Source organism: Carassius auratus, chromosome 30 (assembly GCF_003368295.1).
Source record: "Carassius auratus strain Wakin chromosome 30, ASM336829v1, whole genome shotgun sequence".
Classification (NCBI taxonomy): Eukaryota; Metazoa; Chordata; class Actinopteri; order Cypriniformes; family Cyprinidae; genus Carassius; species Carassius auratus.
Genome location: NC_039272.1, coordinates 12,408,534 through 12,432,314, shown reverse-complemented (window position 1 = coordinate 12,432,314; position 23,781 = coordinate 12,408,534). Strand labels below are relative to the sequence as shown.

Here is a 23,781-nt window from a genome sequence, read left to right as displayed (position 1 = left end):
TACAGGAAGAAACCTAGGGAGAATTAATAATGAAAGTGTAAATCTTCACTTTTAAATATTATTGGAAAAAAAAACCATTAAATGGGTGTGGATGGATACATTTAATTAGCTACACATGATAACAAAATATCACATAAAAACTTTGTGTACCAGTTTGGATGCTTACAAAGATATGCTTATTTTAAAATTGGAATTAAAACCACAAATTGTTAAAATAACCTTTCAATGATGGCAATATTTTTTATCCTTTCAATAAACAACCTTTGTGTGGTACAAATTCATTTATTTCTGCAGATACACCTGTAAAAGAAAGGCCTGAAAAGCACTAGAGTTTGAAATAAGGAAATCCCCTCACTACTGTATGACAGTTCGCTTCGGTTCTTGTTTTATGAACACTTCCTCTAAATGAAAGCAGAAGCGACAAAGTGATTCAAGACTCGTACACACACACACACACACACACACAAGACAGTTGTACAGTAACTAAGAGAGTACAAAAAATCACATGTAGTGAGGGGATGACAAGTCCCAGGTGTGTGAAGAGAAAGTAAATAGAAGAAACTGGTTCAGCAAGTAAACCAGCATTAAACAACTGTTGTGGACTGCTAACGTGCTGAAGTGATGTGGTAAATATTTAATCAAACTGAAGATTCCAACCTTCTCAAGCTACAAATCGAGACACGAGAGAGAGTTTGCACTGTGGTAAGTCACTTTGAATGTTGTTTCTGTTCTACAAGCCACGAGTGTGATGTCCTTTGATGGCCATAATGCTCGCTTTCATTCTGTAGAAACACCTGTTAGCTGTCAGTACACAGCATGAAAACTACTGTAAGTTAACAAGTTGTGTTTAAAACTGATGAACAGGAAACATGCACAATTGTAAGAACAGGTGCACAGTAAATTCAAAACATTTGAAATGGCAACAAATGTAGAAGCAGGAAACGTTTACATTTACATAAACACTTTCATGGTAACATGTCATTGAGCATTTTTCTATAAGAATATATATATATATATATATATATATATGTATATATATATATATATGCTGTTTCAATCTGAGTAAGTTTTAATTTGCACAAAAATCTCATATGCAAAATTAATTGCTTATTTTACAAGTTTCTGCATTCATGGAGAGACATTCTGTTGAAAGACTTTAGTGTATTGAGTTTCATTAAAAAGAGGTCTCTCTCTCTCTCTCTCTCTCTCTCTCTATATATATATATATATATATATATATATATTCGATAAAAAATAAATATAAAAAAAATAAAAATGCAATGTTTTTTTTTTTTTAAATAAAAAATTATATTTAACATATTGATGTCCCTCATTTGGCTTTTTTGAATTTCCTGTTCTGAGAACAGCGCAAATTCAATGACTTCCTTATTAAATAAAACTTGGTTTCACTGTAGTTCACTGTGGACAGAGAAAATGATTTATATAACACGCATGATCTCAGAAGACATTTTCTATCAATATCCCTACTAGCTCGTTCATATATCAAATCTTGTTGCCTGACAATAGTCAAAATAATTTAATTTACCTGTAGTTTAAAAAATAATGGAAAATGAGAAATACATATTCGCTTGAGTCATAAGGTGCAATATTGCCCTCTAGAGTTCAGGGCAAACTGCTCCTCTGTGTCTTTAGTGTTCAGGGAAGTGATCTAAACATAACTAAGCTCATTTCAATCATTCTTCTAGACATGAAAGATAAGACAGCTTACTGTAAAAGTATTTACCATTTTATGCCTCATGCCAAAAAAAAAAAAAAAGTGAAATACAAGATTTATGTCCTGTTACAAGCAGGATCTTTACACACAACTTCATAAAACACAGCGCATTTGACCTGCTTTAGTCCCTGCCGCGTTGAACAACAGTCCTGCAGTATAGAAAGGAGAAACTGTCATAACATAATGACCCAGTATGGTTGTGCACCACACACACACACACACACACATGTTGATGCTTTAATGCTGACTGACGTCAACCACTATACTCCACACTCACTCTAGAACAGGTCTCATCTTCAAATTCAGTTGTTCTCGTTTCATAGTTCTGTGCTGAATACAGATCTGTATGCATTTACCTGTAGTTTAAAAGCTCAGTGTCAGTCAGCAATAATTTTGTGGGACCTAAATCGTTCCAGTACCGTTGTTTTTTTTTTTTTTTTTTTTACTTATGCACGATTTACGCCAAAAAATTTAAGTCAAAATTACCATGAAATTTGGGGTGAACAATTCCTTTAACTGATAAAAGTTCAAACTAATCCTGAAAGAGCAGTAGCATAAGGTGAATATGTCATTCCAATAAATGTCTTATTAGGGTCAGACTGTGTTTTTGTTGTATGAGACATGCTCATCTTTTTGCTAAGTCTTCTTTAAATAAATAAATAAATAATTGCACTCCTCTGAGCTGTTTTGAGTCAAAATTTTGACACAAGAGATTAGAGTGAATATTCAGAGGTCAGATCTTGTCACTGTATTCTCCCTCGCTGATGCCGTGCAATCTGAATTTTATTTTGATAAGAAACAAACAACTGTACAAGAAGGAATACAAGTAGGCTAGTATGAGATCAATGTTGAGGAGCTATTTAAAACAGCTGTTTAGTGCAAAAAGTTGTCAGCTACTGTCCCACCACATTCATCACATGAGGAATGGCCTTTAATTTGGAATAATGAAAGAGAGAGTGAGAAAATGAGTGGGTGAATGAATGGATGTTAACGATTGATTGATGTTTGAAGGAGGAGCCTAGGAAGAGGGTGTTCTCCTTTTCCCAGCAGCTGACACAGCCTCTGTCTATCTATTCATATCTGAGCCACAGTTCATCCAATTTCTAATCTACATTGAAAGTAAGGCACCAAACAGAAGCTATGCCACTGTCTGGATCTGAAATAACATAAATGAGCTCTTTAAGGCCCAGATCTATATTCGTTTGAAACAACAACAGTGCATCCTCAAAATATTCCCACATAACTGCTGAGACGGAGTCACTGGGGCAACAGGAAGATCTACAGCTGACCTGAGGTCATCCTGTGGGGAATACAGCCAGCTATAAAAAGACCCCGAGAATATTAACGACCACGTCTTTCACAAAAACATGCCAATAAATGTATGGGAGAGGATGGAGATTCTTTTTTAAGAGACTGGGAATAAACATGAGCTTTGCCAGGAGAGTACAACTTGATACACAGCAAAATGAACTATTTATTAATATTGACCACAACATTTAATTTCTATTAAATTATAAAAATAAATAATAATAATACAATGACAACGTTTCTGGTATCTTTGTGAATGTAGTCAAAAATATGAACAATATTTTATGGTAAATTATTAAATATCATAATCCATTAGAGTATTTGGGGTTGGAAAGATTCTTTGATGTTTTTGAAAGAAGGCTCTTATGCTAATCAAAGCTGCATTTATTTAATTAAAAAATACAGTAATATTGTGAAATATTACTATTTAACATTTAGCTGTTTTCTATTCTAGTATATTTTTAAATATCATTTATTCCTGTAATGTCAGAGCTGAATTTTCAGCATCATTACTCCAGTCTTCAGTGTCACATGATCTTCAGAAATCCTTCTGATTTGGTGCTCAGATTTTTTTGCTGCTCAGAATTTGCTGCTTAATATTATCTGTGGAAACTATTTATTTTAATAGAAATTTCCATAATCATTTAATTTTAAAGTTCAAAAGAACTGCATTTATATTAAATTAAAATATTTTGTAACATTATAGATGTCTTTAACGTCAATTTTGATCAATTTAATCTGTCTTTGTTGCATACTAACCTCAAACATTTAAACAGTAGTTATTTTCAAGTATTCATATTTTAATGTAAATAATGCAATTATTTTTACAGTATAACAGTAAACTTAGTTTTCTGTTTAAATGTAAGGATTTCACTGACAGTTAACTATTTAACAAGTTTTCTATATTTTATATTCTATATTCTATATTTTTATATTTTAAGTTTTTAATTTTTTTATTAAAATTACTAGAATTTTTATAAAACTATGGTTTTATGCAGACTGTTTTTCTGCATGTGGCTTTATGGCATTGTATGTAGAATGTTAAAGATAGTAAGGCTCAGATATGATTGCTAACCTGATATGATGCTATATTTGAATCCAACCCATAAAACCATCACAATTCTGACACTTCCTGTGGTGGTGTGGCCTTAAGAGTTGCAGTAGCTATCTAAGCAAAAACAGTTAAAATGTTCACATAATTTCATTTAGTTAAGCTTGCTTCTCTACTACTGATTCATATGGACTTGAAGCTAGGCTTTTTCATAAAAACTCATGTCTCATGTCTGTGATCTCTGCACACCTTCAGTAAAGGTATTGTCAAGACTTGCCATTAATGACAAAGAGTCTGTAAGTTAATATTTACTTAAGGACCCAAAGGACTACGACCTTGGTCTTTGGGAAAAAATCATGGAAGTTTCTCACAATGACGGAACTTTTACTGAAGTCAGGGTTCTCTCTGATACATTATTAGTTACATCGCAATTAATATCTCTTAGATTGTGACTGACATAAAAGATATGGAAGAAACTTGTGACTTGTGACTAAATGTATGCATGTATTTTGGTAGGTGACACAATGACATCACCCAGGAGAACCTGGACGTTCTCCTCTATGCGTTCAAAGAGTAAGTAGTTTATTAATTAAATTGAATTGTAATTTGAATATATATATAATTAAAGCAGTAAAGGGTGTTTCAAATCTCAACATATTTGCATTCTTGAAATATTTCCTGATCTTTTCATTTGTCTCTATGACTACCACAGCTAGATCGTCACCGGATGACGGGGAAAATTATTTCAGAAGAAGATTATTTTCTTCATTTAGAAGTGATCGACGTGAACGTGAGTTAATCAGTTTACACACCTAGCCATCCAAATTTGCTCTGCTTTGTAAATAAGCTGCAAGAGAGAAGCCTACAGACGTATTAACACTTCTAGTCACTAGCATAAGGTTCAGTTGTCTCTATCTTGGCCTACAGAAAGATTTCAAGAACATGAAGAGGACATAGATAAGAGAAGAGCTTTCTCAGATGGAGAAATTGAGACCAACAAAGGTAAGACTCAATCAATGACCCAATCAATTACAGCCAAGCTAAATCTATGTTTTGATTATCATTCTGAATCCAATTCATAGTCTATTTTCAGCTTTTTGTTCAAAATGTTATTTCTTTAATTTTTTTATGAAACTTACCCACATTAAAGTGTTTAAAAAAGAATGCATGGAGCTAGAATAAAATGTTTTTGTTTACAAGCAGATACCCTATTCTTTCTTTGGATGTTTTGTATGTTCAGATATACATAAAACAAAATATATAAAAATTAAAACCGAAATAGGGACATATAGTATACTTAAAGTATGATGTAAAGTTCACTTACAGAAAACTTATGAGTATACTTGCAGTATAAATCTAATAAACAAGTAGTTTACTGAGACTATACTTCAAAGTATACAACGTATTTAATTAGTAAACTATCAGTATACCTATAAGTTCACTTTTAGTATAATTGCAGTACAAACTACAAACATAGAGGTAAACTAGTTGTGTACTAAAAGTTTACTACTGTTATACTTAAAAAGTATAGCCTACTTTTATATACTAGAAAGTGGGCCAATTTAGCCGCAAAGAGTATAGAAACAGTACACTTACAATTATACTACTAGAACACTGATATTTGTATACTTGCTACATAAAGTATACTTAAAAATATACTTGAACTTTACTTAAGTATACTTAATAAAATAAATTTGAAGTATACTACTTTTTGGTAAGGGTACTGTTGACAAGTCTTAAGTTAGCAACTTTTATTTAACCAGTCAAAAGGGACTTTGATTAAAATCTCTTTTACAAGAGTCACCTGGTCAAAAAGGCATCCAAAAAACAAACAGAAACGCGGACATGCAATGCAAAGTACACAGTGTCTAATTGTGTCATTATATGTCACACCAGTGTCATGTAAAGTACCTGCAGTTCAAATGAATTCTGGACTAGCTGAATTCACTAGTAGTTTTCATAAGGTAGTTTTGTGGTTTAACAGTTCACATGGTTTGAACATAAGTAGGAAGTGTCTTCCGATCTGCCTTTCACCGATTCGATTCGTTTGGACAGTTCATTTCAATAAATCAGTTAAAATGCTTCACGGATTGTTTTGAGTTCTCAAATGATTTACAAAGACGCCCACATCCTGTTTTCGCTGATTTCCCTTTGAAGTAAAACAGGGTATGTGTATATAATGCTATTTATCACTGTATTTCATGCTGTTTGACTCTCTCTAACAGTGAAATGATTCACGAACAGTTTGGTTCGACTCATTGAATCATTGATTCGCGAGTCTTTTCGCAAGACTGACATCTGCAGGGCGCACACATGTTGGCAGCGCGCATTCTCGTTAATACAGTGATCTTGCACGCATATGGGAAAGACTGCCGTTAGATCACGACAAACAAATTACTTTAACTGACCAACTTTACGCAAAGAGATTCGAGCATGAGCACAATTACTCTCTCTAACGTCAAAAAAAGAGGAACGAAGGCAAACTCGCGTAAACATCTGAGTAAGTTCAACCACGCTGTTTCATTGTTTATGTACAGTGTAAATAAAAATAATAATTGTTTAAATATTTATTTTCTTATTTAATTGATCTGACAGAATAGAATGTTATAATTTATTTTACTTTAATGTGTTGTGCAAGACTTCTATCTGCCTGTCTGTCTGTCTATCTAGAACTTTTTGTTTTGTTAGTTAGATTTATCATGCCGTTTGACTTGTTGAATAGTTTCTTTCACAATATTAGAAATATAATGATTCTTTTCAGTTAACTGTCTGGCACATGGTAAGCTATTTAAATGACAAAGCAGGTTTAGCAAGAGTCTTTGTGGTTTCTGGTGAGGAACATAATCACGTGGGAAAAGAATAAATCACATTTGTTGGAATTAAAATGAACATGTCAATGGTCAAAGCTAACCTCTTTGGCTGAGGAAGTGAATATCCAGCCATGAGTTGGTGATCAAGGCATTTCTGGTGACATTTCTGAGCTTTCTAGAGCAATTCTCTGTGTTCGCAGTTGATTAATTGTACTGTTTTGTGCATTTTATTGCTCAGGTGTCTTTCTTCCAGGTGAAGATCAACAAGACATGGGAGCCATGAAGAGGTTCAGTACCTTATTTTCATCCTTCCGGGGGAAAATCAGCAAAGAAAGTGAGAAATGTTTAAGTATTGCTTCATAATTTTTTACAAACATATCTAGCTACTTCAGCTACTTAAAAATTCAGCTGAATCATACACTGTGTTTGTTTGAATGTTTTAAGTAATAAAAAAGCATCTCTGTTGAATGCACAGAAAACTTGACTATGTAAAACATTGTTATCTTTTGCTGTGGCCATTGGCTATATATTGCATATAAAAGTAGGTTAGTTAACCTTGTCAAAACATTTCTGCATGATTCTCTGGTCTCATAGTGTAATTAGGGCTAATGCCTAAAATAGGCTAATTTATCTTTCGAACTGGAGTTTTGATTATGTGCTTTTCAATTGCTTGTAATATGTTGTTCATTTAAAATTCATTAATGAAGTCACAAGGAGGTTCACAAAGTCAGTCAAAGCACACAATTTGCATCTGTTCTTTAGTGCACTTCTCGTCTTTTCAGTTACAAGCAACAGTTATTGTTCTGTCCTTTAGAGAAATGCACCCTGAGGGTTTCCATGGTAAGGCAAATCAAGCTAGAACAAGACTTTGTGACTTAATGGACTCCTTTGGTATTCCTGTCGGCTTTGTTTGCTGTGTTTTGGGGGAGGCAGCCAAAAAGCATGCTCAAAAGGAGATGTTACGGAAATTTACAGAAGTGCACCGTCTTTCTCAATTCCAATTTGTTTGTACTTGTTTGTGGAGCAGCATTCACTGTTGGATCATCATCTCAAGTGCTTTTTTCGGAAGAGCAACATTTTTGGATGGTTTTGAAATCAAACATTTATAAACAGTTGGTTTGGTAGTCTGTCCATGAAATGACATGAAAACAGTTTGGTTCCAGAGAATTTGTTTTTAAAAAGAGGTAAACATCATGGAAGCTAACGTGTGTGTGTTTGTGTTTTGTAGGAACTGGTATGGAACAAGATCTACCTGCAAGCACAGAGCTTTCCCCTATAGAAGAAAAGGAAAAGGAGCAGCGATATGCTAGTGGGTTTTTCTTTGAATATCTGGTGGTGGTTCGACCTAAGAAGACCAAAGATGGGATATACGAGCCACAGATCATCTATCAGTTCCCCAAGGTGATGCAGACAGACCGTGTGCTCTGCATGCAGGCACATGTAGCATTCAGGAAATATGTAGTACTTTCGCAGCACTTGTGGCGTTATTGCCATTCAATAACAATTCGATACATTTTACATTTATTGAATTAGTAAAGGTTGAAATCAAGAGTAACAAGCAAATGAGGAATGTTACAGTTTTCTACATCAAAATTCACACTATTATGGTTTCATTAAAAGTGCTTTTGTGTCTTCAGTTGTTGAAGAACTTTTTATTAATTTTTAAGGATAAGTGTATACTTTTTAATATGACTTAACTGATGGGTTAATTAATCTAGAAATATTTATTTTATTAATTATATGTAGTATTTTTTTGTTTAATATAGGCCTTTTGAAGTGAATTATAGTGAATAATTGATGAATAATAATTATTATTAGTAATAGTATTATTATTTGTAATAGTATTATTTATTTATGTACATACAGATTATATATGTTTGTGTGTGTGTGTGTGTGTGTGTGTGACCCTGGACCACAAAACCAGTCTTAAATCGAGATTTATACATAATCTAAAATAGGTTTAAATAAGCTTTCCATTGATGTATGATTTATTAGGATCTGACCATATTTGAAAATCTGGAATCTGAGGGTGCAACAAAAATCTAAATACTGAGAAAGTACTCCTTTAAAGTTGTCCAAATTAATTCTTAGCAATTCATATTACTAATCAAAAATTTAGTTTTGATATATTTATGGTAGGAAATTTACAAAATATCTTCATGGAACATGATCTTTATTTAATATCCTAATGATTTTTGGCATAAAAGAAAAATCAATAATTTTATTGCTAAAAATATACCCCAGCAACTTAAGACTGGTTTTGTGCTCCAGGGTCTCACACACACACATTTATTTATTTTTACTTTAATGACACGATCAAGGAAATGTGTGAAAAAATTTTTTATATATAGCTCATTCGTTGTCATTCTGATATGAATGAGATCTCCATGAATGATAAATTCCATTTGCATGTTCTGTCCCTGATGCTTATTAATGTAGTCTTGCTCTTCAATTGTCTTTTTCTGTGTCTGTTGAGTACAGAAGGATGGAATGGTGCGAATTCAGAAGGAGGAGGAAGAGAAGACGTTAAAGGCGCTCACACTCTTTTGCTTCCCAGAGGGTGTAAACTGGGCGCCCTTAACAGAATATTCCAGGTACTGTCACCACATGCATCATTTCTCCCAGCATGCTGTATGGAGGCAGAAACTGAATTTTTCATCGTCCCTCTCTTTTTCTCTATTTCACAGTGAAACATTCTCTTTCGTGCTTACAGATGTTGATGGAACGAGGAAGAATGGATACTGTAGGAGGCTTTTGGTAAATGTTGACTGATATCATCAGTGATGCTTCCTGTTATTTAGACTTTACCTTAAGTGTGAAACTTACAAAGCTACCCGCTAACAAAAACACGCTGGCAACATAGCAACAGGGTAAGCATCACTTTTTGAAAGTGTTTCTAAAAATAGCTTCTCTTGTCGTTGCTCTTTTTTTAATTAGCCTGATGGGAATGGAGCTCGTCTACCTGAAGCCTACTGTATCATCAGTAATTTAGCCTGTTTTGGACTCTTTTCCAAGGTAAATATCCTAATCTACTGCACAGTCATCTGTAACTTCCTGTTTTGTGCTTTATTGTTTTTATCTGTATTTGAGAGATTTGCCTTTTGTTTTTCTTGACTTTGTATTAAAGCTGCAGTGGGTAACTTTTGTAAAATATATTTTTTACATATTTGTTAAACCTGTCATTATGTCCTGACAGTAGAATATGAGACAGATAATCTGTGAAAAAATCAAGCTCCTCTGGCTCCTCCCAGTGGTCCTATTGCGATTTGCAGAAATGCAGCGCTCCCGTTAAGAAACAACCAATCAGAGCTGCGGTCCGTAACTTTGTGTTCAAAATGTAGAAAAATGTATATAATAAGCGAGTACACCATGAATCCATTTTCCAAACCGTGTTTTTAGCTTGTCCTGAATCACTAGGGTGCACCTATAATAAGTGTTTATATTCGGACTATTTTAGATTGCTTCGGGGGTACCGCAGCGGAGTAACCCAGTACCGCTGTGATTCTTTATAGACATAAACAGAGAGAAGTAGTTCCGGCTACAATGTTCTTCCGCAAGACGCAAGCAGTTCTGCTTATTAACTGCCAGAGCATCAAAAGTTACCTACCGCAGCTTAAATTAGGAATTTATTGGCTTTGATAATCTAAAGTCATTTACTAGTCTGAAATGGGATGTGTAATGTGTGCTCTCTTGTTGAGCTGTCTGTTTACTGTCTGAACATAGCGCTACAGTTACTGGAGTATGTTTTGTTTGTTTGAGCTGAACTTTGTTCAGGTACTTTTTTAGGTGAATGACTGGAAATTAGTTTGTTCATTCAGGAAAACATCAATGACGAATGTTGTATGACTAAAGCTTATGTGATCTTAAAGAAATTGACATTAAAAAAATGTGGGTGTTTGCACACCAACCTTTTTTTTTTTTTTTTTTCTAATTCTGCCCGTTTCCTGCATCGCTGTTTTAGATCTTTGATGAGGTGGAACAGCGCAGAAAATACTCTATGGCGATGATTTACCCATTTATGCAGAGCCTGAGGGAGTCTCCGTTTCCTGCTCCTGGACACACTGTTAATATCAAAAGTTTTATTCCAGAAAGAGGCACTGAGGTAAGAACTAGTGAAGCAATGACACACACTAACAATTGTGGTTATCCTAATGACATAAGTGTTGCTCAAGTCAGCAGCTGCTACACTTTCCATTTCTAACCAACACCAAAAAACAAAAAACTGGTGTTAGTCTGTCATTTTCTATTGAACACAAAAAAGAGGAAGAGGCTGTGGAATTGTGGAAGAGAATAAAAGCTGGTTTTACATGTATTTTCCACAGAAATGTTAAACTAGAGTCAATTACAATTACATTAAAGGAGGTGTAAAGTAATACATCTCTAATTCCAAACAAGCGAACAGACAGGCAGAGGCACGTTATTCACAAACACACACCTCCCCAGCTTTGGCAGAACAGCAGGAAATTAAAGTGAGTGAAGTAATAGCTCAGGGGAAAAGGGTCAGAGATGAGCTGTTTCTTGCAGGTATGTCCTCAGGCTTTGTACCAACTTGACTGAATTCTGCCTGAAATTCTCCTTCTGCACATTTTCTAAGTAACATTCAAATCAAGTGATCTGCACATATCTCACATTATTATAAAACCATATATATATATCTATCTGTCTGTCTATCTGTCTATCTTTCTCTATAATTGAGGGTACTCAATTTCAAGTTGCGAAACGGAAGTTAGCAACAAATTACTAAAGAAACAATTCTTAATACTTAATTTATCAGAACTGACTATATGGCTTTATAACTATATGACAAAAAAAGAGAATTACAATTAGGCTGAAAACATCAAACATGAAAACTAAATACAACTAAGAAAACTAAAGAACAAACCAATTTATATAACTGTATGGAAAATATAGCGACTAAATTTTTTTTTTTTTTTAGCAATGATTCAATGAGAAAGAAATTTCCTCCCTGAGTCAAGTCAAGTTGCCTTTATTTGTATAGCGCTTTATACAATACGGATGTAAGGATGAAAGAAACTCAGATACTTTAATCTCCTTAGAAACAGAGTATACAAACATACACAAGCATCTTCGAGACACCCCACAGAGTGGAGATGCAGGAAACGCCTCGCTCACATAGAATTCGCATTAAGCCAGGTTTTACACCTCAATGGGAACAGAAGGTAATTTACATTGAAGACCCTGGAAAAGGGCACTCCCATTACAGTAAGCAAAAATACCTTAACTCTTAGGAACTGTACCATCTTTTAGTCTACTTTTGTAAGATTGAGACCATTGTACCACTCGCCATGGGACTATTCAAATGATACCAAACATGACTGTAAATATTACTTGCATCATAACAGCACCATTCTGAGTGAACCGAGTGGAGGGAGGATGGGTAAGGAACTGATAACTGATGAGAAGGAACTGATAACTGTATGTGCATGCCTCCATTTGGGGGATGTTTGGCGTTGTAATTAAAGGATTGCAGCAAAAGTGTAGGGGCTTCTGTAGCCAGATGAGCCCATAGTATGGAGTGTGTCCACACTCTCTATATTATTTATTTTTCTAAAAGACAGGTATGCATCTTACTTTTAGATTCATCTTTGAGAATTTGATGCGACATGAGCACCCAGATGAACGAGAACAATAATATGAAAGAATAAACAGAATAATCAAATGTCAGAATAATCATTAGAAATGGTCATGCAACCAATTTGTATGAAAATCTAAGTTCAAGGTCATATTGAAATGAAGTCAAAATAAGATAATAAAATTGAGTTAGATTTTAATTTAACCTAAATTTAATAACTTTTCACGCTGAAAAGACAGAAGACTCAGGAAACCTTCATCCAGCACTGGATACCTACCCTGGGTCAAGTGCATGGACCTTTCACTGGTTGTGTCAAAGCAGCTTTACAGTGTCAAAAAGGAAAATAGTTTATGGACAAATAAGTGACACCCCCCCCCCCCTCATAGTTATCCCCTGTACCTATAATAGAGCATCCGGTTTATCTCTCTGTAGATCATCAGTTTGACTCGTCCAACAGACTCCTGGCTGGAGCACGTAGATTTCCGCACATTGTTCAAATGCCTGACAGATGAGGAGGTGCTCCAGGTGTTTGCTGCTACTGTACTCGAGCGGAGGATCATCTTCATCGCTGACGAGCTTGGGTGACCAAACACACATCCACAAGATTTAGGTTTTGCTTTGATTTATTTATGTACAACCAATCCTGATCAAACCCATGCCATCTCTGCAGGACGTTGTCTCAGGTGATCCACGCAGTGGCTGTTCTCCTGTATCCATTCATCTGGCAGCACACACTAATCTCCATCGTTCCTGAGATCCTTATCGACGTCGTCATGGCCCCCACACCGTACCTGCTGGGTGTTCAGAAAAGTCTTGCGGATCAGGCCACTGACCAGAGCGAGGTGAGAGACCAGACTCGTGACACTGTTAAAATATCGCAAGCAGTTTACTTTTCAAACGCTACAAGCTGACATCTAAATTCATCTACTCCCCCAGCTGCTTGTTGTTGACTTGTCAGAAGGCAGGAAGGAGACATTTATCAAGTGTGTAAGTTCTCATTTACATCATAGAGAGCATCCTTTAATTTGTTGCCTTGAAAAGTGACTGATGGAAATAGTGTGGGTGACTGTGGTTGAAATGTTTCTCCAAACAGATGGGAGATGAGGACACAATATTACCTCACAAACTCAAAGAAGAAATCAAGCAGGCCCTCAGTGCCAAAAATGAGAAATCAAGTAAAAAGCATTTTTTTTTCATATTTAGAGTAGTTGGTTTTTGATTTATCAGTTTCCTCATTGCTCATAAGTAGTGTTAAAGGTAAAAGGTGCTGTATGTAAGTTTTTGACACTACTAATGAATAAAAATACCATTATATGTTTGTAGATATTTAAGAAACATGCTAAGTTAAGTTGTTTATCTGAAAGCTATTCTCCTTTGAAAATTTGCGTTTTGGGTCGGAATGTCGGTCTCTGTTTTGGTTTGTAAAGCCTGCCCTTTGCCAGTTTACCCAATTGTATTTTGGAACCCCGGGTTGCTAGTTGGTAGAAAACACATTGTATTTCATTTAATTCAGAATCAAGTGCCCTCGTTTCTGTTTGTGTCGTAAATCTGGCAACCAGTGTGTGCGTAGAGTCTGAGGAGGTGGGGCCAGGTAAAAAAAAACTATCTCCAATATTTTTAATTTGGACTGCAATACCTAGTTCAAAAACTGGGCGTCAATCCTACTTACAGCATCTTTAAGTATTTGAACAAACCCGTAATAAGGTATACCCCCACCCTTCCTTGCAACGAACCAATCATCATTGATGGTTGCCATATTTTGCTAGAGAACCCATCACCTGATTCTAACAAAATAGCACAATAATAAGCTACTTGGCACTAGCCACAGCAAATAAGACTAAATTAGCCTAAATATGCTGCTGTGTTTTTGTAAATAAGCTCAAAAGTGCAGTCCACAACTGGTAATATTAACAAGAGATATTATGAAAAGTAAGCCCAAAAAAGTATTCTAAGTGGACATGGCAACACAGCAAATGCTGCGTTGCGACTGTTAATGAAACACAGCACATCTGTCATTCGAGACATTTCCGGACATATAATGTGTATTTAACAGCTAATATTACTTGTGTTAAATACATTTTAAACTGTTTTCGTTTATGTTTTTATATTCACAACTGCAAGATGCCATGACGTTGCTATGTAAACAATCACAATCGCACCCTAGAAACGATATAAACTTCTCTCAAAACAATCGCGTAAACGTAAAAATCTCAATCATTCCTACATTCACTTACACAATTATTTTGACCAAGTATTTAAAACTAATAACCTATATTTATATCATTTGTCATCACTTCAGGTCTGGAGGAGTTGAACCGGGTGGTCCCAGAAGCTTTCTTACCATTTTTTATCAATACTGTCGGCCACTTCGCTAAGTATATCGTGCGGAATGGCAAAGACCAGCAGGGCGAGTTCAAGCGAACAAATTTCTGTAAAGCAATAGAATCCAAGAGCACACGACGGTTTGTGAAAACATTTGTACAGACACAGATGTTCGACCTCTTCATTCAGGAAATGGAACAGAGACCCGCCTCTCAGGACGGCACAGGTGAGACACAAACACTTTGACCTAACATTAAAATGTATTATTTTTAAAATATTTTCACACTGAATCTCTAAATTAATGTTGAAACAATATCAAGATATATATTATAAATATTATTATGCCATATTTGTACTGAGTACTATGAATGAAGGCAAGCATGACTAATAGTGATTTTTATTTTATTTTATTGTGTTTAATTTAAGTGAACTTAAAATCTTCACATAAAATCTTCACATTTTGAGGTACCTTTAATAGTGTCATCTTAATGACTTGTATTTTGCTTAAGAAGAGGATGCTACCAATATAAAAATGATCTTGAATAGAAATATAAATTAAGTTTTTTCCATTTTTTCAGGGCTCTTTGACAGAAAGATTGTTGAATACCAGAAAAGGATGAAGGAGAAAGCCAAGAAAAACTAGTGGAAGTATTCACCAAGGTAGCTGGTTGTAAATGAAGTTGTGTGAAATAAATCAGTCAGTCAGTAGTAAATAATTATAAGGAATGTAGATAGAATTAAATGTCAGATCATTTTTTATTTATGTTGTCATGTGTTAGTCATACTTTAAAAGCTGTTTGTCATTTGTGTTGTGTTGGGTGTTGTGGATAACTGCTGTGATAAGCTGCTGTATTTAATGCATGAAAAGCTTGTTTGAGCTTGACCTGAAGGTTCAATGTGACAGAAACTGAGCCAGTGAATACGTGCAGAATTGAAAAACATATTTTTTTCAATGAAAACAAAATAGTGAATAAAAAATAAAAAATATTTAAAAAAAACACTTCATCTCCACATTTCACAAATATATTAAACCAAACTTGCCTACATTAATTAACCTACTGTATGTATTTTTCCTTCGAATCAAATTTTGCTATATTAAACCAGTGTATTTCCATGAAATATTTCATTATATTACACTGACTTTTTTTCATACATTCACATTCACAAATGCAGTGAAACTACAGTATATATATAAATATATATATATATATATATATCCCTGACGGGAAACGTGGCTGCATATGATACAACATGCCAGTCTGGACCAGGATATACAACGTCCCAGGAGCAAAGATCAGCCCCGATCCCAAAAGGTGGATGGATATCATGTCAGTTTTCTGGAAGAATATAAAAAAGCATTACACTGACAGTTTGAGAGAACTGACACTCAGATCAGAGAATGAAACCGTGGGTGTCACCTGGAAGTTAGCCACAACGCACATCCCTACAGTGCTGACGATGCCTATCAGGAGACCTGTGATCAGCAGCTGTAAACTCGACTCAGAGGCTGAAATCAAAGCCTGAGCTTGTTTATATCACACACACATGATGCCTAACCCTGTTTGTTATATATACATACATAAAGGTGTGTATGTATGTGTATATATATATATATATATATATATATATATATATATATATATATATATATATATATATATATATATATATAAAATTAAATTAAATGTATGCATTTAGCGGATGCTTTTATCCAAAGGGACTTACTTATTCAGGCTATCAATTTTTACCTATCATGTGTTCCCGGGGAATCAAACCCCCAACAATGCGCTTGATAACGCAATGCTCTACCAATTGAGTTACAGGATATATATATATATGTGTGTGTGTGTGTGTGTGTGTGTGTGTCTGTGAATGCTGCTTTTGGTCTCATCAGGCAGCCAAAATCTTAATTTTTTTATTTACTTAAACATTTATCATTCCCCACTGTTGTAAAGCTTGGACGTGATGACTGTAACATCTGCTTTTATACATTCTAAGAAATTTATAGTTAATTTATTCTAGTTAATTTACTGTATATCTAACCCAATCATGATATAAATGTCAAATATGTTTGAGGCAACATTTCAAACGTTCAAGCTTAAGATTTTCTGAAAGTAAAGTTTTATAACTATATAAGTATATATAATAAGTATTATATCCTCACTCCCCCCTACCACACACACTTCATCATAAGTAGACTGTAGTGTTGTAAAATTAGCTACAGTTTAAAATACATTATTAAACATAGGCTATATATTTTTTTGAATTATTACATTTAAACATTTAGCATCAAAGAATTTAGAGCATACATTTTTCAGTATGTTTGATAGGAATTGAATCCACAACCTTTTGTTTCTAGCACCATGCTCTAGCTACAGGAACAAATTTCAGAAACTTACCTGGCTAAAATGTTTGATTTTGTAGATGTATTTTTCTGACAAAAGGCAAACATAAATAGTAAGTATAAATCCTGGTTATTCATGACCTGACATGTCACAGTGTACTGTACATTCCTAAACCCTGGGTTGCTATTCTTATTTACATTTTTGCAGTGTCAACATTGATGATTAGATAAACACAAAACCAAATTTGGTCTTTGACCATTTTAAAACAGGTCAAATTCAACCAGGTCAATTTGCTCATGGAGTCACTTTTGAGATCTCCATAAATGAGGAACCGAACCCTGCAGAGCCTTAAAACTGAATATACCAAAATAAAAATTTGTAAATTAGATATAAAAGGATATTGAAATATCTTAAGCAAATCTTGAGGGCATGTTGAATTTGGGAAGATAATATTTCTGGCACTCAGAAAGGTTTAGGCAATTGTTTTGATAGAACAAAACAAGATACATCTCTATCTTCAACATTATTTGTTCTTCAAACATTCTTCTTTAAAAGAAAAAAGTATCAGCTGTATGCAAAGTGGCTCTCATTTGAAAATGTGTTTAAAATGTATCATTTCCTCACAGGGCTATATCTTTTTCCAACTATCTATACTATAAGGTATAAGGTATACTATAAGTTCCGGCCGGCAGGAATTGTGGGTAGGGGGAGGTCATGTACAGTACTCTCTCCACCCTCAATACCACGACTTAGGTGGCCTTGAGCAAGGCATTGAACCCCCAACTGCTCCCCGGTCGCCACAGCATAAATGGCTGCCCATTGCTCCGGGTGTGTTTGCACTTCGGATGGGTTAAATGCAGAGCACGAATTCTCAGTATGGCTCACCATACTTGGCTGCATGTCACGTCACTTTTTTTATAAATACATATTACGGTAAGTACATTATTAAATTACAAACAAACTTTATGAATTTCTGTAAACAATTATACATATAAATGCTATGTAAATAAAATTGACTTATGAAATACACTCACCTAAAGGATTATTAGGAACACCTGTTCAAGTTCTCATTAATGCAATTATCTAATCAACCAATCACATGGCCAGTGTTGGACGAAGTACACAAATCAAGTACTTGAGTAAAACTACAGATACGAATAATAAAATATTACTCCAGTAAAAGTACTCCTTTTTCAATTTTACTCAAGTGAAAGTACAAAAGTACTCAATTTTGTATGTACTTAAGTAAAAAAGTACTGAAAGATAGATGTTTGCAATTTTATATAGGCTAATTTAATTTTATATTAGCACATTTTTTTTTTTTTTTTTTTTTTTTTTATAATCCTACTGCTCAAAATACCTGGGATTTTTTCCAAAATAACCACTATATGGAGTCAAGATATATTTTTGTTGTTGATATGGACTACGCTTACGAGAGTAATGTTCACTGTGAAGCTTACACTGTGATGTACCTGAGAGAAAACAGAGATGATAATCTGATCTTCACCAGTAAGAAAAAAGTATTTTAAAGTTTGTGGTTTTACAGAACACCACAGTTATATATGACAAGATAATAAGGTCTGAAGTTAGGAAGAACATCTTAAGGAAAATATAATTACATTTTCTTAATGATTTTTTTCCTTCTCAAACCTTGTCTGCGGTGTAAAAACACCCCTGGCCAAACGGGGTGCATCTCTTCCCCTCTTTGATAATTACTGTAGTTACCATGTTCTGAACATCACATCCTTTCTTTTCTCCCCAGATGTAATCTATCTATCTATCTATCTATCTATCTATCTATCTATATCTATATATCTATATATATATAGGTGGTTGAATAAAAATATTTGGACATTATTTATAAAAATTACCTCAAGTTAGCACCAGCAAGCCTGCTAGACATTTAGCATCAGCTACAATATTTACTTATTTTCAGTATCGTTCTGAATAAACATTCATGTCTGTCTAACGTTACTCGTCTAAAAAAAAAAAGCCTCAAGTTCAAATATTCATTTATCACCAATTAACTGTTTGACAAACACTTCCTGCTTCGAGATCTGAATTAAAAAAAAATCTCAAACATGCTCCGAAGTCCCAATCTGAATCAACCGAGTCGCCAACAGGCTCCGAAGTGCCGATCTGAATCAACGGAGTCGCGAACATGCTCCGAAGTGCCGATCTGAATCAACCGAGTCGCGAACATGCTCCGAAGTCCCAATCTTAATCAACGGAGTCGCGAAAATGCTCCGAAGTCCAGAAGTCCCGATCTGAACCAACCGAGTCGCGAACATGCTCCGAAGTGCCGATCTGAATCAACGGAGTCGCGAAAATGCTCCGAAGTCCAGAAGTCCCGATCTGAATCAACCGAGTCGCGAACAGGCTGTGAAGTCCCGATCTGAATCAACCGAGTCGCGAACAGGCTCCGAAGTCCCGATCTGAATCAACCGAGTCGCGAACATGCTCCGAAGTGCCGATCTGAAACAACAGAGTCGCGAACAGGCTCCGAATTGCCGATCTGAAAACTTCGACCAAAGAATGTAAAAAATAATTATATTTCTCTAATAACTCTAACTCTACAACTCTATGAAAGACTCAGATCACGTATCTAAAAATAAATCGATATAGTAAAAGAGAGAGGAGTGAAGTTTCCTACCGCTCTGCTGTTTTTGTTCCTCAAGCGCGTCTGACGCTCCGCGGCGCGTCTCCGCCCCTCACACGCGCGTTTACAGCGCTAAATGAATCATCTTTGCTAATTATTATACATTTACTTCATTGTCAGCTTCAGGTACTTCATTTATTATTGTTCAATGAACTGTTTGAAACAAAAAAAAGGTTGTATTTCAGTTATAATTCTAAATTATCAGGTCTGGTCTGAAGTTAGGAAGAACATCTTAAGGAAAATATAATTATATTTTCTTAATGATTTTTTTCCTTCTCAAACCTTGTCTGCGGTGTAAAAACACCCCTGGCCAAACGGGGTGCATCTCTTCCCCTCTTTGATAATTACTGTAGTTACCATGTTCTGAACATCACATCCTTTCTTTTCTCCCCAGATGTAATCTATCTATCTATCTATCTATCTATCTATCTATCTATCTATCTATATCTATATATCTATATATATATAGGTGGTTGAATAAAAATATTTGGACATTATTTATAAAAATTACCTCAAGTTAGCACCAGCAAGCCTGCTAGACATTTAGCATCAGCTACAATATTTACTTATTTTCAGTATCGTTCTGAATAAACATTCATGTCTGTCTAACGTTACTCGTCTAAAAAAAAAAAAGCCTCAAGTTCAAATATTCATTTATCACCAATTAACTGTTTGACAAACACTTCCTGCTTCGAGATCTGAATTAAAAAAAAAATCTCAAACATGCTCCGAAGTCCCAATCTGAATCAACCGAGTCGCCAACAGGCTCCGAAGTGCCGATCTGAATCAACGGAGTCGCGAACATGCTCCGAAGTGCCGATCTGAATCAACCGAGTCGCGAACATGCTCCGAAGTCCCAATCTTAATCAACCGAGTCGCCAACAGGCTCCGAAGTGCCGATCTGAATCAACGGAGTCGCGAACATGCTCCGAAGTGCCGATCTGAATCAACCGAGTCGCGAACAGGCTCCGAAGTCCTGATCTGAATCAACCGAGTCGCGAACAGGCTCCGAAGTGCCGATCTGAATCAACCGAGTCGGGAACATGCTCCGAAGTGCCGATCTGAATCAACCGAGTCGCGAACAGGCTCCGAAGTCCTGATCTGAATCAACCGAGTCGCGAACATGCTCCGAAGTGCCGATCTGAATCAACGGAGTCGCGAAAATGCTCCGAAGTCCAGAAGTCCCGATCTGAACCAACCGAGTCGCGAACAGGCTGTGAAGTCCCGATCTGAATCAACCGAGTCGCGAACAGGCTCCGAAGTCCCGATCTGAATCAACCGAGTCGCGAACATGCTCCGAAGTGCCGATCTGAAACAACAGAGTCGCGAACAGGCTCCGAATTGCCGATCTGAAAACTTCGACCAAAGAATGTAAAAAATAATTATATTTCTCTAATAACTCTAACTCTACAACTCTATGAAAGACTCAGATCACGTATCTAAAAATAAATCGATATAGTAAAAGAGAGAGGAGTGAAGTTTCCTACTGCTCTGCTGTGTTTGTTCCTCAAGCGCGTCTGACGCTCCGCGGCGCGTCTCCGCCCCTCACACGCGCGTTTACAGCGCTAAATGAATCATCTTTGCTAATTATTATATTATCATTTATTATTGTTCAATGAACTGTTTGAAACAAAAAAAGGTTGTATTTCAGTAATAATTCTAAATTATCAAAATAAAATATATAACATAAATAATAAAAAATATGATTTTCAGTTACAATAATTAATCCTAAATTCCGACATTAATAACTTACTTTTAGCAACATCAGACGCACGCGCTCACAATATTTCACGGTTCTTACTTCTGTAGACTCACACTAAAGGGTTCATTTGAATCAGTGAGTGGTCGACTCCAGAACAGCTGCAATCGGATCATTCTAATTCGTAAACGAATCGTTTGGTGCGATTCGCGATCCGATTTAAAGGTTTATTTTGAAAAGACTCAGTTCGTTCATGATGAATTAGACACCGCTTCTGCGTGTCGGAGCACGTGATATATTATAGGGAGTAACGATATGTTTTATGAAATGTAGTGAAGTTAAAAGTACGATCTTATGTTTTGGAATGTAGTGAAGTAAAAGTAAAAGTTACTCAAAATAAAACTACTTCAGTAAAGTACAGATACTTGAAAAATGTACTTAAGTAGAGTAAAGCTACTCCGTTACTGTCCACCACTGCACATGGCAGTTGCTTCAACGCATTTAGGGGTGTGGTCCTGGTCAAGACAATCTCCTGAACTCCAAACTGAATGTCAGAATGGGAAATAAAGGTGATTTAAGCAATTTTGAGCGTGGCATGGTTGTTGGTGCCAGACGGGCCGGTCTGAGTATTTCACAATCTGCTCAGTTACTTGGATTTTCACGCACAACTATTTCTAGGGTTTACAAAGAATGGTGTGAAAAACTGCTAGTATGCGGCAGTCCTGCGGGCGAAAATTCCTTGTTGATGCTAGAGGTCAGAGGAGAATGGGCCGACTAATTCAAGCTGATAGAAGAGCAACTTAGACTGAAATAATCACTCGTTACAACCGAGGTATGCAGCAAAGCATTTGTGAAGCCACAACACGCACAACCTTGAGGCGGATGGGCTACAACAGCAGAAGACCCCACCGGGTACCACTCATCTCCACTACAAATAGGAAAAAGAGGCTTCAATTTGCATGAGCTCACCAAAATTGGACAGTTGAAGACTGGAAAAATGTTGCCTGGTTTGATGAGTCTCGATTTCTGTCGAGACATTCAGATGGTAGAGTCAGAAATTGGCGTAAACAGAAGGAGAACATGGATCCATCATGCCTTGTTACCACTGTGCAGGCTGCTGGTGGTGGTGAAATGGTGTGGGGGATGTTTTCTTGGCACACTTTAGGCCCTGGATGTGCATCCCACAAATCTCCATCAATTCAATTCAAGTTTATTTGTATAGTGCTTTTTACAATACAAATCGTTACAAAGTAACTTTACAGAAAATTATGTTTCTACAATATTTAGTAGTAGCTTATATTTAGTAGTAGTGGTGACTGTCAGTTTGTGCACGTATAACAGGATTTTTCAGAAAAATTAATACAAGACGTAGTCAGCCAGACGATGAACATTATTAATATTATTAATAATTAATAATAATTATATGATGCAGTCACAGTTGTAGCAATATTCATTCGTTCTGTTCGTTGATTCAGGGTTAGCATCATCTGGAGTCCTCTGAGGGGTCAGCATCATCCCTTCTCAGGTGTTCTGGATCCAGACTGGAGCTTGTGTAAATCCCGTGGCAAAACATAGAAACATATAGAGAGATCATTACCATAGCTGCTGATCCAACAAAGTAAAATTAATTAGTTTAGCTCAAGCTAAAGAATAAAATGCACATTTGATCAGATTTAAATCTGTTTAATCTAGATTTAAACAGAGAGAGTGTGTCTGAACCCCGAACATTATCAGGAAGGCTATTCCAGAGTTTGGGAGCCAAATGTGAAAAAGCTCTACCTCCTTTAGTGGACTTTGCTATCCTAGGAACTCCCAAAAGTCCAGCATTTTGAGACCTTAGGGAGCGTAATGGATTGTAACGTGGTAGAAGGCTAGTTAGGTATGCAGGAGCTAAACCATTTAGGGCCTTATAGGTAAGTAATGATATTTTTTAACTGATATGGAACTTAATAGGTAGCCAGGGCAGAGACCGTAAAATTGGGGTAATATAATCATATTTTCTTGACTTGGTAAGGACTCTAACTGCTGCATTTTGGACTACCTGTAGCCTGTTTATTGAAGATACAGGACAACCACCTAGAAGTGTGTTACAATAGTCCAGTCTAGAGATCATAAATGCATGAACTAGCTTTTCTGCATCAGAAACAGATAACATGTTTCGTAGCTTGGCAATGTTTCTAAGATGGAAGAATTCAGTTTTTGTAACACAGGAAATATGATTTTCAAAAGACAAGTTGCTGTCTAATATAACACCCAGAT

At 35.7% G+C, this 23,781-nt stretch overlaps 1 protein-coding gene across 2 annotated transcripts; it reads left to right on the top strand.

The window, feature by feature from the left end:
• Positions 1-435: 435 nt before the first annotated feature.
• Positions 436-15,938, top strand: LOC113049236 (DENN domain-containing protein 2D-like). 2 transcript variants are annotated; one of them, XM_026211401.1, is made up of 16 exons: positions 436-702; positions 4,611-4,667; positions 4,807-4,884; positions 5,022-5,096; positions 7,143-7,238; positions 8,133-8,305; positions 9,386-9,498; positions 9,592-9,661; positions 9,842-9,919; positions 10,866-11,006; positions 12,930-13,078; positions 13,168-13,339; positions 13,434-13,484; positions 13,591-13,672; positions 14,797-15,045; positions 15,398-15,938. In XM_026211401.1, the coding sequence occupies exons 2-16, from the start codon at positions 4,619-4,621 to the stop codon at positions 15,460-15,462; spliced, it is 1,641 nt and encodes a 546-aa protein (XP_026067186.1). In that variant the 5' UTR covers positions 436-702; positions 4,611-4,618; the 3' UTR covers positions 15,463-15,938. The 2 variants fall into 2 exon arrangements, with proteins under 2 accessions (XP_026067186.1, XP_026067187.1); XM_026211402.1 differs by lacking the exons at positions 436-702; positions 4,611-4,667; positions 4,807-4,884; positions 5,022-5,096 and adding an exon at positions 6,379-6,594.
• The last annotated feature ends 7,843 nt before the right edge of the window (positions 15,939-23,781 follow it).

Coding starts and splice junctions, on each gene's coding strand:
- LOC113049236 (XM_026211401.1), top strand. CDS start 4,619: ATGACATCACCCAGGAGAACCTGGACGTTCTCCTCTATGCGTTCAAAG. Junction 5,097..7,142: donor AGAAATTGAGACCAACAAAG/GTAAGACTCAAT, acceptor TTTATTGCTCAG/GTGTCTTTCTTCCAGGTGAA. Junction 9,920..10,865: donor GTTTTGGACTCTTTTCCAAG/GTAAATATCCTA, acceptor TCGCTGTTTTAG/ATCTTTGATGAGGTGGAACA.